This window comes from Pezoporus wallicus, unplaced genomic scaffold (assembly GCF_028554395.1).
Source record: "Pezoporus wallicus isolate ANWC-B61680 ecotype Strahan unplaced genomic scaffold, APGP_CSIRO_Pwel_v1 scaffold_6446, whole genome shotgun sequence".
Classification (NCBI taxonomy): domain Eukaryota; kingdom Metazoa; phylum Chordata; class Aves; order Psittaciformes; family Psittacidae; genus Pezoporus; species Pezoporus wallicus.
Genome location: NW_026636264.1, coordinates 5362669 through 5380264, shown reverse-complemented (window position 1 = coordinate 5380264; position 17596 = coordinate 5362669). Strand labels below are relative to the sequence as shown.

Sequence of the window (17596 nt, the reverse complement as noted above, 5' to 3'; positions counted from 1 at the left end):
TCTGCACCCTTTACACACAAATTTTAGACTAAGTAACTTATATATCCTTTTATTTAAAGCCACTTCTAGGTAGTAGTTCAGTAATAAATAAATACGTAATCATTTGCAAGCCTTAAACTGTTACTAAAACCCTCTGTATATCAATCTGAGCTAGAGGATTCAATTAAAAAAATACCAATTTGAATGAGTACTTTATAATAATAAACTTACAACTTTTCAGCAGACTAAATAAAATTTAATATGGGAGCAGCAAATTGATATACAAAGGCTATACAAATACAGAGTCCAGGGATAACAGAAAAAAACCCTCCCTCTGCAATGTTCATGCACGCTAACTGCATTCTTGGTTATAATCTAACATTCAAAATGTTCTCCACTTGTAAAAAGAAAGAAAAAACAACCCCACTGGAAGCGTAGTAGGTTCACTGTATTTTGAAACTCACAAAAAAAAAAAAAGAAATAAAAGTCAAACCTGAGAAGGAATCAGTTGCTTCAGTGCTTTTATTTCACAAAAGAATGAACATCTCGGCAAACATGTAGCATTGTACTTTCCACATATCAGCAGAGCCCGGGCAGCAGCAACATGTTACTGATCTCTACACTTTATTGGTTGTTAAAAGGGAAAAAATGTAAATTGAGCATAATGTTCTGCTATAGTCAAATACATCCCCAGTTTCAGCCTGTTTTAATTAAAATAGATCATATGCTGCCTCCTGTTGGTCACCTACAGACAGAAACATCTAAAATTAGACTCCACATTATGAACTTGCATACATCACATTCTATAGCCTCTATCTTTCCTACTATCTACTGCTAATCAGAGGAGATATACAGCTTTCTTCACGGAGTAATACCAGAAATAAACCTGACCCAGTAAATCTACTCCATTTTATGAATATAATGAATTTTTAACTGCAGTAAACTGATTTACTACTACAGATGTATTTAGAATATAGAAAATAAATACATTAATAAATAATAGAGTATCAGGTCTGTGCAAACATAATCAGTATAAACACCTGAATAATTGATATTTATTGTAACAACTAAACCAGTGTGATAACATTACCAAAGTGCCATAATTTCATAGCATTCTTTAAAAACTAAGATTATCCAATATAATCATTACTGGATATAAAAATACCACATACAATATATATTATCTTCATGTATATTATACTGCTCATGCTTATAATGTGTCCTGTGACATAGAATACTATTAGAAATGTTTTGGTTACATCATTTAAGTGCAAATAGTGGATTATAACTTTGCATGCAATTTGTATGTTTTAAACATCTAACTATATTTCAGTGAGAATATAGGTAATCATTAACCTAGTCCTGGACTATTTTTAGAGGAAGATACCTTTTCATAAAATAATGTGAGCTCTGAAAAGTCAAAAAAGATGTAGAAAAACTTGCTTTGCACTAATTTTGTGACATTTTTGAAACTGCATAACACCTGTGTAGACTGGAAAATCTATCTGATCCAGACTTATAGCAGTTACCTATTGCAAGTAATCCATATTCTTCTGAGTAGTGTAGTTGACTTTGCTGAGATTTCTCACATCATTAGCAATTAATCACAGAATTTGGAACATAGGCCCTTAATTCTATCACAAAGCCTTGTTTTTAAACATGACTTTCTAACACAGCTTCTTCTGCATTCTGTACTATGAGATTTAACTCTATGTGGAATTGTGGCAAAGTGACCTTTTTTCCTCTGGGAGAGTTGTAATACAGGCTTACCTACGTAACTGAAGAAAATTAGTACTATTTCACATTAACTTTTCTGTAAGCAACTGTATAAAGTGACTGACACTACAGCGTTATTTCCTGATTACTAAGTAAGAGAGGTCAACTCCATTTGAAATCCATGAACAATTTGTCAAACTGGGAACTGACTTTAGTTCCTGTGCAAATATAGCATAGGATATTAAAGAAGCATGCCTATTTTCCAAAGTAAGCTTCATTTATTTTTCACTATATATACAAATAATGAGTAATTTACCACATACGTCATAAATCTGTCTGATGTCATATGCCAGAGGCTTCTATACATAGCAACTGTAGCTGGAAGACTGCCAGAAAAAAAAATAGCTCTAAGGAAAAACTTACTGGAAAGAGCATCACCTGAATTTCTGACTGATTTGTTGTTTATGTGGCCCAGCAATTTGGTCATGATAATGGCAATTAAAAAAACCTCAATTCTCTTGCCTCTCCAACTTGCATAGCTATTTATACCCCTGTGCTATGGGCACAACATGTTACTATTGCATAAATTGTATACTCCTACTACTCAGGTCTAAAACCAACACAAAAACACAAGCAAAGAATTGGGCCTTGTACTGCAATGAAGTGACATGTTGCAATAATTAATAGTTAATGACGTTTCTGCTGCTTCGACTAGCTTTATTAATGCTGAAACTATTTTCCTGTAGGTCTGTTTTTTTCCTACTGTTTCAGCATATTCTCCATCTCTCCTATACTATTCAATACATTTTCTTTGCAGTAACAAAAAGTAGTTGTGTTCCAATATAAACAAAAAAAAAAAAATTGCATTTCAGTATGGTGATTGTAAAGGTTACTTGGCTAACTGTAGTTATGATTTGGAAACTCACTATGAAAAGAGGAAAATAAATGTGGAAGTTGCCTGAAATACTGTAACAACAAGCTATTCTTTTCTATAGAACTGACACGTATCTTAATACAAATAAATTATTGAGTGGGAGGACTCTATTAATATGTTCTCCAAATGTGCATCCTTTTCATTTTCATCCTTACGAAAATATTTACAGTGAACATTTTCTAAATTTATCTGATAATAAATTATAATATATCACAGAATTGGAACTTTCCGTTGTTTACCTTTTAAAACAGAGGTATATTGCTAGGCAGTATAGAGCTTTAAGCATTAATATTGAGCTTGAGTTTTGCAAAAAGTACATGAAGCAGTGATGTGATGATGAACATCTCAAACCGTATGAAAGATGTTTTAGATGCCTCACTAGATTTTGTTAATTTTTAAACTGCTTGGAAAAGATATGCTTAGATATTTAGAACTACTCTGTGGGAATAAGATTACCTTACTGCTTAAACAGTACTTATATGAAATATAATGGCTCCCAATATCTTATTCAAATAGCTGGTAAGAAAGAAAATTCTCAGGCTGTGGAGATTACAGATGAATTGAAGAAACCTAGCTAATTTCAGTGTCCTCCTGTCAGACAGAGGTCCCACTCTGTATGCAAATTTACTTCACACTGTATGCCTACACTAATATTAATCCTAAAAGTCCATTACTATTTTAACACTATAATAGATGAGTACTGAAGGTTTATCAAGCAATATATTGTGTAGTGTTTACCAACTATTATTTTAACACTTAAATTTACCATGGAGTACAAGATAAAATATTTTGATTCAACCACTATAGAAGTTAAAAATGAAATAAATTTAAAAAAAAAAAAAAAAAGGAACTATTTCACCTCAGAAATACTATTTACTTTGTCTTTAAATATGGGGATTTTTCTTTGGTAACTTTGTATTTGACGTATCGCAAGATACAAACTTTTCCCATAGGTAACCAAAGCAACCAAGTGAAGTTTAGATACAGCTTGCTGCTGTAAGCAGCATAGTGGCTGCTTAGTAGCTAGCACTGGAGACTTCAGAGATGGAAGACTGCTGTTAGAAAATATCCTGAAGTGTTTTTTCTTTACTTAACAGCATGACTGAAGCAAAGATACCACATGAATCATCCATCCTGTAGAAATCTTGCTCACTGTGCAGTATGTTATCAAAGTTTATCTCGCCACACTTGATGAGATGAAAACAGAAACTACAGCTACTACTAAGGCACAAGGATGGAGAAAAAGTGGTAAAACCGAAGAGCTGAAGTAAAATGACAGGAATTATCAGTCTCTTCAAGTTAGATACCTGGGTTTAATGCTGTGAAGGTCACTTTGGCTCTTGACCTTGCTAAGGCCATTCTAATAAGATAAAGCTGACAATGACTTCCTGAATATGAATATATTCATGAATATAAAACCTCTAACTAAAACACCACTAATGTAAATTTCTTTTATACTTCAGTTACATAGGGAAAACAGTATCACAGTCAGTTTTCTCACTCAGCAATTTGTCTACTGGGACAACTGTGAATATTACAGAAATAATGGTACATATTACAGAATGACTATGCTTTTTTGAAAAGTAATATAATTTTGCAAATTATTCAGATAATTACAGGGAAGACTTGCATATAAAATTAATACTTTCTATATATTGACTAGAATGAATGACAATGGACTCTTCCAAAAGCAATTCTACAGCATACACTTTAAACTGAAGATTGAAATAAAATAGTACATATTTTTCCATCTGCAAATTAATACCTAAAAATCTGTTCTAAAACTTGTCCATTTAAATAGATTCTTTTGACTCAGGAGTTTCAAAATTCTCCAGAGCAAATTGTTAATACTGATGACCAGGGGTCCCTGTATTTATTAAACTGAATGACCTGACAGTAAAACTCAGTTAAGGCTCTTGGCATTGGTGAAACTTCTTCCCACTCAGACCTACTACTATGGTAGACTTGAACTTCATCTGTGATTTCTTCTGGAGCATAATCACCACCTAATATGTAAATTTTGTCTTCTGTCCCAACTGCTCCTGCATTAAAGCCAGCACATTCAAAAGATCCTTCCCCTTTCCAAACACAGGTTTCTGGGCAAAAGCTGTAGACCTTGTAGGTGGAGAGATCACATATGTACAATGTACAGTTTACTGGAACGGCTTTGATTAGAGTTGCATGGAAAAACTGCCCAAATTCTGCTACAAGCTCAGACCACTGATCAGTCATAGCATTATACTTAAAGAAACAGTCAAGAGATGGATTGAAGGCATCAGTAATCTCTACTTCTGAGCCAAGGACGTAAATTACATTCTGACATGCGCTTGCTTCTGGATAGTAGATACCTCTTGGTAACTGGCTTACAGATTTCCAGTCTTTGGAAAGAGGGTTATATGATTCTACATCCAAAAGGCTTCGGGTTTCTTGAGCTCCCCTGGTCTTTCCACCTATTACAAACAGCTGATTTAAGGTTACAACAGATGTGTGCATTGTCCTTGGTTTTTTCATAGCTGACACTATGGAGAACTCATTACTGACTGGGCAGTAGCACCAGGTTTGGTCAGTGGCATCATGAAATGGTTCAGCAATATGAAGCCTGACAGTCCTATAACAATTCCCTTTGCATCCTCCAGTTATAAATATTTTTTCTCCGTAACTAGATAAGCTTGACCCTGGAAGGTCAATCATGTGAGTATGCGGTAGTTCTTTCCATTTATCTGTTTTGATGTTGTAGCAGAATGTATGTCTGTTTTCTCCATCTTCATCAGTTTTATGAACAAATATGTATTTTTCTGTGGTTGAAGGACGTGCATCTGGAAACAGTCCGCTAAAGTTTTGCACACTTTTAACTGCATCATTGATTATTACTGAGCAATTAGCACTCTTAAGTAAGTGTTCTTCAGAGTGTAGAAAGTCCTGCAAAGTCTTTTCCGGTAACTGGTGCAGTCTCACTTTTTTAATCAGATTAGGCAGATATTTCTGTCGTGTTTCGATGTTGTGTTTGGTCCACTGAAGGACAGCTTTCAACACTGATTCTTCCTCTGGGACATTTAGTTCATCAGCCTCGAGACATTTTTGTAGGATCTCAAAATTCATCTCCAAAAAATCACTTGATCTAAGCAGCAAGGAAAAGTGGTGCTGTACAAAATCTAGTGCATGATCAAATAAGCGGACAGAACCATAACTTTCTGATAGAGAAAGCAACTGTAAGCAATTCACAAGATCAATACTTTTTATTAGAAAGTCACTGCAAGCTTTGGAAAGGAGTGAAACCTGAAGAAATGATGATAGTTGGAAGAGCATTTCCACATTATCATTTGTTATCTCTGTTTTTCCTGTGTAGGCATAATCAAGAAAGGCTTTCACTGCCTTGGGTGATAGATTACTAATAGTAACATTGCCATCATCTCGTTCTTTCATATTAACTTCAAACATGGCTCTGTGGATAAAATAAAGAAGATATAAACACAAATTAAAGATCAAGCAAACAGCAGAGAACATTGGTGTGAGAGGAAGGAGACAATCGGGGTGTATAAGGCAGGCTGTATAGGTCTAAAATGTGACAGTTATAAGTGAGAGCAATGCATGATTTGCTTGATATGGTTGAAGAAAAAAGGAGTGGTGATAAGAACATATTCAAAGTGATTGCTCAGAAAATGACAGAAGCACCTGTGGTTTGTATGGGTTTTCACAGTGTGGTGAAGTCTGCAGCTCTCTATGAGAGAAAAAGTGAAATTGTTTGGGCAGCATCAGTTTCAACAGCTTGAGAAAGAAAGGCTGATTTAAAAAATATATAGTAGAAAAGCCCCATGATTTAGGTCATGCACTGTAGATGAATACACGAAACTAAGCAAAAAAAGGCCTTCCAGATGCAGGCTGAGCAAATTGCTGGATAGATGATGGGTGCATTCCTAAGTAATGAAAGTAGGTGAGGGTGAAAGAGGAGGAAAAAATGTAAGGAAACTTAATTTTTGCTTTAGAGTTGACAGATAGATGTATGGATAAAGGGAGATGTCAAGAAAAAAATGCGGTTTTGACACAGGATTTCATGACACAGTGAAGTTTGTGCAGAAAGTAGATTATGACTGAATACAAGGTCGATGGTTGAAACAGTGGAACAAGCTATTGATCAGTAGATTTGTGCAAATTTTATTACAACTTTGATCATTACTAAACATAATAATAATAAATATTAGATAAATACTAATAATATTTATTTCACACAATCTAACATGGCAAAATAATTAGTTTTTCAAGCCAGGAAGTGCTGGCACCAGAATCATGTTGCAACATCACTTGCCCTACCCTCTCAGAATCTAAGCATCACACTGGGATAGCAACAGCTTCTGAGTTTGACAAAGAATGAAAGTGGAGAAAGATTTAGATAAATCACCAAATACTAAGTGTATAATCTGGATTATTAATATATCATAGTTCCTATTAAAAAAGAAGTATTACAGTTCAGGTATACAATTAGTATTTGCATAGTATGTGATTTTTAAAATCCCATACTTTTATCAAGCTAAAGAGAAAAAAAAAAAAAATCACTTTGTATAGCATACTTTTTGGGAAGTGAACATTAGGTAAAGCATGAACTTGTCTGATCTCCTGAACAAGAACACAGAATTGCAATAAGATACTTTTGTCCCAAAGATCTTTGTGTGTACTAAATGACAATCATTATTATATTTTCCTTATTAACCCAAGAGCTGTGATACACATCTCTAATTACAACATAAAATAGCAACTGAACAATTCTAGTTGAAGGAGAGCAATGTGGGCAGAGGCTTTGATTCCAAAAGCTAAGAAGGAGGGAGCAAAATGTTGCTGAATCTTGGGTTTACACAATGAAAGCAAAACTAGGAGAAGTTCAAAGATCAAGGAAAACAAAGGCGTTTCATTTAAAAATATATCTAGTGGACTTAGGTACTTTTTATTCCCTGAAGGTAATAGAAGGGCCTTGTATTCTAGGAGAATTCATGAATTTCTACCTTTCTACTGGAAAATTTCTTCCTTTACACCAGAGCATTTCTGTGCTGTCAAGCTGTAAACACTTGAAATGCTAGAAGTTGTGTGTCAGAGAAAAAAACAAATCTGCTGCTACAGTGGAGAAATAGCTTATTTCATTGGCATTTCTTGTTTTTTCAGAAGCCATAAGAACACGTCTAGCCTGTATACTCTGCCGTATGTGACAGACTCCCACAGACTGTGGGATGCTCCAGGACATTTGAAAATAGCATTTGTCACCTGCGTATGGGCAACTTGAATCAACGTCATTAACTTATTTCTAGGAGCCCATTTTTTTTTATTGTTAGAGCATCTTAGCTTTGTGTTTTAGTAAACGGTGTATTTAGAAACAAACTTTCAGGGTGAAATCACAAGTTTGAGTCTTACTAAGGCTCTTCATAAATTGGTATATATGTGAATGGTCTGTCTGCCCCTTAAAAATGAATAACTTTAAGCACCAGAAGATCACAGATCCATTTCATGCTGAAAGGCTGGTATCTATAGTTTAGAAAAAATGTATGTTTAAATACCTCTGAAGACAAACTATGAACAAAATACTGTGCTGACTACCCATCTTAGGCAAACAAAACCCAGCACCTTTCCAAACCACGTACCATTTATCCAAAATTGCTCAATGCAAGATGTACTTTTAATTAACCTGTTATGTTTCACAATACAAAAGTGTCAAAGTACATAGACTGTCACATACAAAGTCAAGCGATACCCTTGCAGACCTTTAAGGCAACAGGTATGTCTTAACGGTACACAACTTATGTCAATTCTACCTAACAGCATAAACCATGAACTCATGGTTTAACATTTGTATTTCACAGTCTGAAGTACGTATGAATCTCAGATTCATAGAGTCCTTGTGTCACTTTGGAAATAAAACCAGACATATTTGGGGTATGGTAAGGCATCTAACACTTTTTTGTTGGCTTGGTTTTTTTTCCCTATCCGTAAAATGTTTGAATGCTTTCCTCAAAACTCTGCAGACATATATATTCAGCTGATGATTTCTTTTTTATTTTTTGTAATTATATTCCTTCCTTCCCTCCCAGAGAATTAACAATCCATTTCCTGAAAACTCATGCCAAAATTAGGTTTACCTGAAAAAATCACTGCACGCTGCCAGTACACAACGATGACAAGGAATTATTTCATCTTTCACAAGAATTTTGAAGTCAAAAAATATATTTTGTTCTCTGAACTTTTGTAGTACTTTTAGAATTTGTTGTCCATGACCTTCAGCCACTAAGGAACTGATTTTATTTTCAGGAACAGAAATTCCATTGCAAATAGGTCTGCTAATGTAATCCCGTTGATTGGCCATGGTTTCTTCAATCTGTTCCTGAAACTGAAATGGAAAGATAAGTAGTTGATTTTACAGTCTATTAAAAAAAAAAAAAAGTTAAAAAACAATATACAATAAACCAAACAAATTCCCAGCATTGAATTTGGCTTGTAAGTCCTATGCACAGTTATAAATTTGGGTTATAAGTTACTTTTACACTTAATTTAGTTAGATTTCATAATACTACTTCTCCTTTGCAAACTATATACACATAGCATACTCTGAAAAGTAAAATAGCTGACATACATCAAAGAACAATTCTACAAATAGTACCCACCTGTAGGAATTTTTTCAATAAAGTCCACAGGAAGCACACCCAGGAATGTGTTAAAAGTTTTTAACGGTTATTGAAGAGAAAGACTAGTCCTAGGCTTACTCTCAAAAACCCCCAAACTCCTACAGTTTCATGCAAAATGAAGATAGAAATGAAATATTTGTTACATATTTTTAGATTCCAGAAGGTTCATCTGTATACTACAAACCCCCATGCTCAAAGCAGACCAATGGTCTTTCTACAGCTTACAGTGGAAAGCAGATACAGGCTACTATACTGCATTCTAAGTAAATTACCATTAGGTACTCCAGACCAAAATAACAGAATACAAACACACTGACAGCATGGCCTAATCACTGCTAGGGCTGACAAAACAGGCTCACTTAAAGATGCTTTGGTGACAGAGGAACTCTGAGTGTCCAGTCAATTGGTACTGAATTTATGTTTTACCTCTAGTCCTGCTAGGAAGCTGTAGGTTTGCCTATAGCTTATGCTGCACACAGTGAACTTCATTTACAGTGGCATAAACTAACTGGCTTCAGAACCGTTTAAGACATTGCAATATCCCTTTCAGCAGACAAGTTTTTCTGGTGAAAATCCCTATCCTGAAGTGCATTGTTTGTATGGCAAGTTGGCCTTCTCTTATTTTTTTACGATAAAAAGATTTTACTCCACTCTGCCAATGTAAAAAAAAAAAACAAAAAACCACAAACTTCAAATGTGAGCATATTTTTTTTACACCTATTTAAATAAGTTTTTATACTTCTACAGATGCATTAACTGCCCTTACTGCAAATTTCAAGCTTGCCTATTTTAAAACTTAAGGAAACACTCAAAGTTTTTTCTATTGAAGGATTTTGCTTTCACAATTCCACTTAAAATTAGCAACAGATAATGGCCCACCTGAATTGACAAAGAAGGGGATAAAAATTTCCAAGGAAACCCAGAAACCAGAAAAATACTGGGTTTGGTTTTTAATTTCATGGAAAGGTTTATCTGTTAACATGATTCATTCAGAGGAAACTAAGCCATCAGGCAGTCTTCTTCATGGGAGGTACTTTCATAAGCAGACTGATCTATACTTTATCTAGTCAGGTTACTCCAACCACAAATAGACCTCCAGGTCTCCTGGAATAGAAGAGATCCATTGATCTTGCTGCCAGCACTGGCACCCTTGGAGCACGCATCTTCTCTTTCCCATGGCCCGACAATCTCACGTATTCACTCTTTCCATTCTAAGCCTGAGGAACTAGGAAATACAGAAGAACAAGACCACCATTTATTCTGATAATGTATGGCCTCATAAACCCAACTCCATAAATCATAAAGATCCATAAATCATAAAGGGTGTCAGAATTCTATAGAATACCCTTTTCTTATGAACTTAAAAGCCTGTTCCTCAAAAGGATTAATCTTCAAAAGCAGAGTTGTTTCAGTACAGTAAGTTTCCTGTATTTGAATGAACTTTAAAAAAAAGTGATTGAATTTCACAGTTTATTTGGCATCATGTAAAGTAACACTTCTAAAAGAAATGTAAACCTTTCACAAAATTCTGCAATTGATAATAGATAGTAGGTGTTTTTCTCCTTTTAAATGTAATTGCTTTAGCAAGCTTCAAGCTACAACTTGTTTTTTATTAGTAAAATTACCAATTTCACTAATATTCTTCTTTGAACAATAAACACAGAAAAATGTCAAGTCCATCTCTGCTATTTTAGTCAAAGACATCATATAATCACTTTTATAAAAGCAATCTATGTTTCAGCGAGTTTTCTTGTATTGCCACTATTTCCACAGAAAGACTATCCCAGTACATTGGTGCCAAGACTGCAAAACTTTTAATTACACAATCAATTTATTACTGCTTACATAGATCTTTCTTCTGTCAAAACTGCATTTGACTTAATTTTCCTTTGTATATTTAGTCTGTATATTTTGTCACTTTTCTAATTATCAAGAGTGTTGATATCTTCAACTTTTATTAAAATGAACTGTCAAACTTTCTAAGATCCATTTATAAGACTGAATTTTTGTTTTCCTGATTATTTCTTGCAGTTTTCTCCCACTCATATGATTTCATTTTTCTTTCACAGATATCAAATTTGTTGTACAGCATTACAGTTGAGATCTCATGACTGTCTCACTACTCCAGTCTGCAGCTCATCCAATGCATTTAGTCCTAATCTGTAATAGCGGTGTCTTCTTATTTTTTATTAAAAGCAAATTTCAGCAGTGTACCTCTAATTGTCCATCATTAAGGAAGATACTAATGAATACTGTGCTATGGCTTAGCCTAATTTACCCTCCACTCCATTAAAAAATAAATTTAAAAGAATTCAGTTCTCATCTCCCTTCTAGCCAACCCCTGTTTTCTTTGATATTTTTGGTACTAAGTTACCACTTTACTGGATCTGTTGATAATTTTGGAGCCTGCCAAAACATCTTAACAATTCAGTGAAAACTTGGTATGCTAAACAAGGCCAACAATCATTTATAATTATTTCATGCTAATTGTTTTTTTTTCTTCTATAAAGCCATATGAATTAATCAATAGTTATATTTATAAATATTTGATTGAGTTGCTGACAAAAGGGTAGAAAACACAGTGGGTGCAGATGTATGTTGAGTAGGTCTGGATTTCAGGAAGGCTGGGGAATGACCCTGTTTGTATTTGCTTCACTTACTCCCATAGGATTCCACTTACAGTCTGTCTCTTATGTGGATTACCAAGAACCAAACTCCAGTGGATAGCTCACTGGAGTTGGGATTTCCTACTTTTGTTTCATAACATATGGCTGTGTGCCATACAGCTTCTCATCATGTCAGGCAAAAGCTGTATTCCTAAGACCTTGTCCATCATCTGACCCACTTGGTGCCTGTCACACAACCAGCCTTCAAGCATCTGTAACATGACGCATCAGACCCTGTGTACTAGTGTATGTGACTGGGTATTTCCTGTGTGAGATCAGATGTGTTCTCTGATATGACCAAATTCAGGCAACCCTATCACTTGACAAAACTCTGCTCACATACTGAACGTTTATACATCTTATAGTGCTAAACACCTGGTTAACTATTAGACTGGTTTAAAAAAAAAAACCACACCAACATAAATCTCTAAACCCTCCCCCTTCCCCACCCCCTTAAAGTTAATGCATTTCCCCTATTTTTCTGCTTGAAAGTCATATCAAATAAGTGGCCTGTTGGCCATTATAGTTACAAGGTACACCGCACATAATACATGCTTGGGGAGATATGTATACCTCTCATAGCTATCTGTGCAGATCTCCATTTGAGGGACAAGGCATTTTGCACACTTGACAGTTAAGTGGCAAGAAATGGCCAGCCTATGTAGGGCCATAAAGCAGCTAGCACTTGAAGAGAAGGAGCTTGGGGATGGTAAGCTAACTGTGGTCATAACAGGGGATGAACCAGGGACCACCTGGGACATCTGAGAATAAGAACATTCTTCTGGTCTACCACAAAGTCCATTAATAAGGACCCAGACCTCATTAGTTCTGCTGCTCACAAGACTCTTCTAACATTGTCCTTTTCCCTAGGTGATAAGGGATGGAGCAGCCTAGAACATAATGAGCTCATTGACCTAGATGCCAGGTAACCACATTGAAAAGTCTGGTAAGCACATGATTGATAAATAAGACAAACACATTCCTTCTAGTAGTAACTGAGGTATTATTAAAAAGCTCCAAGAAAACGTTTATCTGACCTTAATACTTAGATACCAAACAGCTGCCAAAACCATTCACTGTATTTCTAGAGGAATTTTACTTCACCAATGCTAATACTCCTTTTCCAAAGACAGTTACAAGACATAATGTATTTATAAAGATTTTCTTTTGGCACCATCAACAGTTGGCACTATAAACAATCCTTCTTAGATGTACTTACAGTTTTGTGTGTGGATGAAGTTGAAATGTGTACTTTATTTGTTTATAGTTATCCTTATCCTTCAGAAAGTCCAGCAGCCCTTTTGAGTATCAAATTCATATTTGCTGAATCTTAGATACTACACTAAAAGACTGTAAACACAGCATACTGTTAAACATACAGGAATCCAAAAACATCCAGGACAGCCATTTTCAGAATATCTCAACAGGCACACACAAAAATCATAACCACTGCAATATGATTCCTAGAAATGGTGTTCACATCCATTCTACCATTTGAGATTTGAGACAACAAAGCAAACAGAAATGTGGAGGGAACTTTGAGCACAAACTTCTGTTGGTGCAGGGTCTATGGTAATTCTCAACAGAGCATCAATCAAAACATACCCGTATAAAGGACATATATTCCTAAACACTTTTGCTGAAAAGACTTTGCTAAACCAACAGTCAAAACAGCCTTAGTGCTACAACTGACAGATAAAATGGTTACGGAAGTTTAAATATGCTAATGAAGTTGAAAATGGTATTAGATGTGCAATTAAATTGAAGTGAATAACAGAGCAAAATTACTCAACAAGGAAGGGCAAGAGCCTGTGTAATAATGGAGCATGAACGTCCAGATGAGGACACAGGGTACAGAATGACACTGGAGAAGACTTACACCAAACTGTTTTGATCATTTTGTGATAGCAATAAAAAGATATATATACAAACATTTGTGACTTTGTAATAGCCACAGGGATGTAGTCTTGTGAAAGTACTGAGCGTGCCTTAGTATCGTGTGTAGGTAAGTTAGGATTTTGTCAGCAAAAGCATGATAGGGCCAAGCCTGCCTGCCAATAAACATGACCAAACCCTTTTAATGGGATTGAAGCCTGGGAGCGTTCCCAACACAACAGACACCAATCTCATATGAGGCATGTATGCATTCAAACAGCACAAGTAACATTCTGTGTGTACATGTTCTCTCCTCTACCAACACAGCTGGCAAAAAGAGTCTAAACTCAACCTTTATTTGTACAGTACTTTACAATTGTAAGGCAATTACCTTTGTAACTTAACGTTCTCCCAACTTGAATAGTATAACTTACTAAGCAGCAGGATTGAAAAAAAAATAAATAAATCTTAAATGCTGGCATTTTACAGCATACTTTATGTGCCTAGGAAGAAAGAATTAAGAAGAAAGGAAGAAAGCCCAATGAAGATACAGAAATTGAATACATTTCTTTAGAGAAGGTTTTAAGTTTTGTTTTGTTTTTTTTTCCCCCCCCAAAAAATGTAACTGTAGTTAATGCAAGTTTTGAAAAGGTCAAGATCAGCATTTAAAAAGTCTAATATTAAAACCAATTATTATAAAGTCGACTATATAGCCATCAAGATGATTTGCTATTTCCACTCTACCTATTCAAACGGGGGAGAAATTAGTAATTTATTAATAATTTTAAAGACACCACTCTCCACTACACATCTAATTTAAAAGCACCTAATTTAATACTCAGCAATATGAATATGAGTGGAACAGATATATAAAGGGTTTGGTGACAGTTTTAATTTGGTGACACTTTAAATTGCCAACTAAAAAGACAAGAGTGGATTGAAATATAATTAAAATATAAAAACTGTCTTAAGATTGAAAACAGACAGCAACAGAATTCCAGGTTCCTGTCTGCAAATTTCAATGCAACTGAATCCCACAGCTTTTTCATAAATAACTGAACTTCAAAGAAAATGAATATCCAGTCAATCATTTTTAGACAACCAGAAAAGATGCAATTGACATTTTGAGACATTTAATCCACAGAAGTGGCATTTATCAATAATACATGTGAGACAGTATTCTAAGAAGGAAAGGTGACACAGAGACTTTAAAGCTTTGGGTTCTTTAGAAGTAATTGAAAAAATACAACCCAAAACCAACCAAACAGCATGGAAAAAAACCCAGCATGGTACCAGTAGGAAGCAGTGAAACTGCTCCAATTCCTGGAAGCATCCCAAAAGTGAAAGATTTCCTCTTTGGAAACAGTGATCTTTAACTGCCTATCTTCTCACAAACACATGAATCCATTAAGATAAATAATCATTTAGGAGAACTCAAACTGACTGGAATTTATCCTAAAGCTGTATTTCTTGAATTCATCAAGTTCCTTTGGAAATAATTTTCTTAGCTAAAAAAGTTCAAGAACTGTAATTTTAATTTTCAGGGGAAAAAGAATTAAACCGCCATGCTGTACTTCTGACAAAAATAATAACTGCACATTTGGGAAGAGTAAATTACTGCTTTTTACTGAGTTCTGTAGTCCGTCATTTCTGTATGTGATTAACTTGTGTTTTTTTTCAAAGCACACATACAATATTAAGCATACTTATAAGTTAGCATAGGTTATTATCATAGCATGTTTTACTTGTAATAAAAATGATTTTATCTTGAATATATTCATAATTATGTATTGCACAGTACATCTTGAATCTCAGTTTGCACTCACACATGATGTACATTAAAAAATCTGCTAGTGAAAAAACTGCTACATGCTTACAGTCTCTCTAAGCAGAAAGATCGGACAAGTCAAATCTATTAATAAAACCTGAGGGTTTTTCTAGAACTAGGTAAGATCCACATTGTATTAGTGTTATCACATATCAGTAACTAAATATGTACATGGCCACAGTTTCCTCTTCAAAGCGTGCAGGATACAATGCTTGAAACTTAAGCCTCAGCTACAGTTTAATAGCGGTGAATAACATTTTCCTGGGGGTTTGCTGGTTGGGTTGAGATTTTGTGTTGACTGTGCCAAATCCTCTCCTTCTGCCAGTCTACTTAGTCTCTATCTTTGGGTTATGCATAAGAGAGTAGGTACACATCCCTTGCTTGACCGAGTCATAAAGCAAAATGGGAGCCATATTTAAAAATAAGTGAATTACACTTCTGACTCCTTGCTGCAACATTTATTTTTCCCCCCAAATGTTGCTTTTGTGTTCAAAATACTTTGCAAACACCAGTTTATGCTCAGTAAGTCTTATTTTAGGCTCAAAGACAGCAGTTCTGGCTTATGTGGAAATAGTGCTTTTTCACATTTAGGAGCTGGGAATGCTAAGAAAAACCCACAAAAAACAACAACCCCCAAAGACCCCAAACAACCACAACAAAAACTACAAAACAAAAAAATAAAAATTCTAAGAAATACCTGAAAATGTAATTTCTGGTATTTGAGTTATTCATATGCAGTCAATGTAGAATATTTAAAAAATTAAGTATTTCTAAATACAAACAACAAAAAGAAGGGTCATAAATTTTAAAACAGGCCCTAAATTTTTAGCTTCAAAACCAAAGGATAAACAAAATCACTGTCTTTTGATGACTTACAGATGGCCTGCAAGTGCACGGCAGAACCCAGTTCTGACAACCACTACAGCCCTTAGCAAAATCAAAAGCACAGGACATAGGCGGCTTTTGTTTGGACACACACTTTAGAAGCCAGAACCACGCCGGGGCGATGCAGTGTATCTGCTGTGTGAACAACTGTCTCCTTTAGACAACACCCAGCAGTACGAACAGGAGGGCACAGGCCGCCCCGGCCCGGTAATGCAGGAGCATGGATGGACTTCCGGCAAAGATGAGGCCAGCGGCACCGGGGAGGGGGGCATCGTCAGCCGTTTACCAGTAACGGTGCTATGAAGACACACCGACGGACGCTCTCACCGAAGGCATAAACACGGCCCTGACTCGCACAAAGCCGGGGCAGCCAGGAGTGACAAACAAATCACACTCCGCAAGAAGGCCCCGGCCGTCGGCAGCAGCCACTTGGACAGCGCCCGCCACCATCAACTCCACCCCTCGCCCCGCCCCCAGAGGGAGGCCGGGGACTCAGCCCCGCTACTGCGCATGCCCAGCAGCCCGCGCTTGCGCCCTGCGGCGGCTTCATTTATTCTAAGGACGGACTAATCCTGGGGGGCACAGTAGGACGAGGCAACGGGCTGCCCTCCTCCCGCAGGGCCCGGGCACGGGACGTGGAGGTGCCCAGCGCTGCCGCCTCTCCGCAACCGAGCTAGTACCCCTTAGCACTCCCTCCGAGCAGCGCGCACCCACCTGCAGCCAACACCAGCAGCTCACCGACCGCTCTGGCCCACCCTCCGCAGCAGCAGCGCCAGCAGATTGGCTGCTTCCGGTGTCATTTTCCCGCTTCTTGAGCTCGGAATGGTTCCCTCCGCCGTCAATCCGAGTGAAAGCCCGCCCACCCTCCGGAGCGGGTTGCTCTCTGACGACAGCGCGGGTGCAGCTCAGCCGCAGGCTCCGCCTTTCTCCTGATACGCCGGTACCTGGCGCATTCCCCGTCGCTAACGGGGCGCATTGGTACCGCGTTGGCAGCCGTCCCCCGGCACCGGGTCCCGCCCCCCACTGATTCCTGCGCGCACAGTTTGGGCCG

At 36.6% G+C, this 17596-nt stretch overlaps 1 protein-coding gene across 4 annotated transcripts; it reads right to left on the bottom strand.

Moving 5' to 3' along the window:
* Positions 1 to 4312: 4312 nt before the first annotated feature.
* Positions 4313 to 17542, bottom strand: KBTBD3 (kelch repeat and BTB domain containing 3). Of its 4 annotated transcripts, XM_057399742.1 has the most exons (4): positions 17260 to 17398; positions 10385 to 10516; positions 8749 to 8996; positions 4313 to 6071 (listed from the first exon to the last, which is right to left on the bottom strand). In XM_057399742.1, the coding sequence occupies exons 2-4, from the start codon at positions 10466 to 10468 to the stop codon at positions 4451 to 4453; spliced, it is 1953 nt and encodes a 650-aa protein (XP_057255725.1). In that variant the 5' UTR covers positions 10469 to 10516; positions 17260 to 17398; the 3' UTR covers positions 4313 to 4450. The 4 variants fall into 4 exon arrangements, with proteins under 4 accessions (XP_057255725.1, XP_057255727.1, XP_057255724.1 ...); XM_057399744.1 differs by lacking the exon at positions 10385 to 10516 and having other exon boundaries at positions 17260 to 17542; XM_057399741.1 differs by lacking the exon at positions 17260 to 17398 and having other exon boundaries at positions 10385 to 11104.
* Positions 17543 to 17596: the final 54 nt, after the last annotated feature.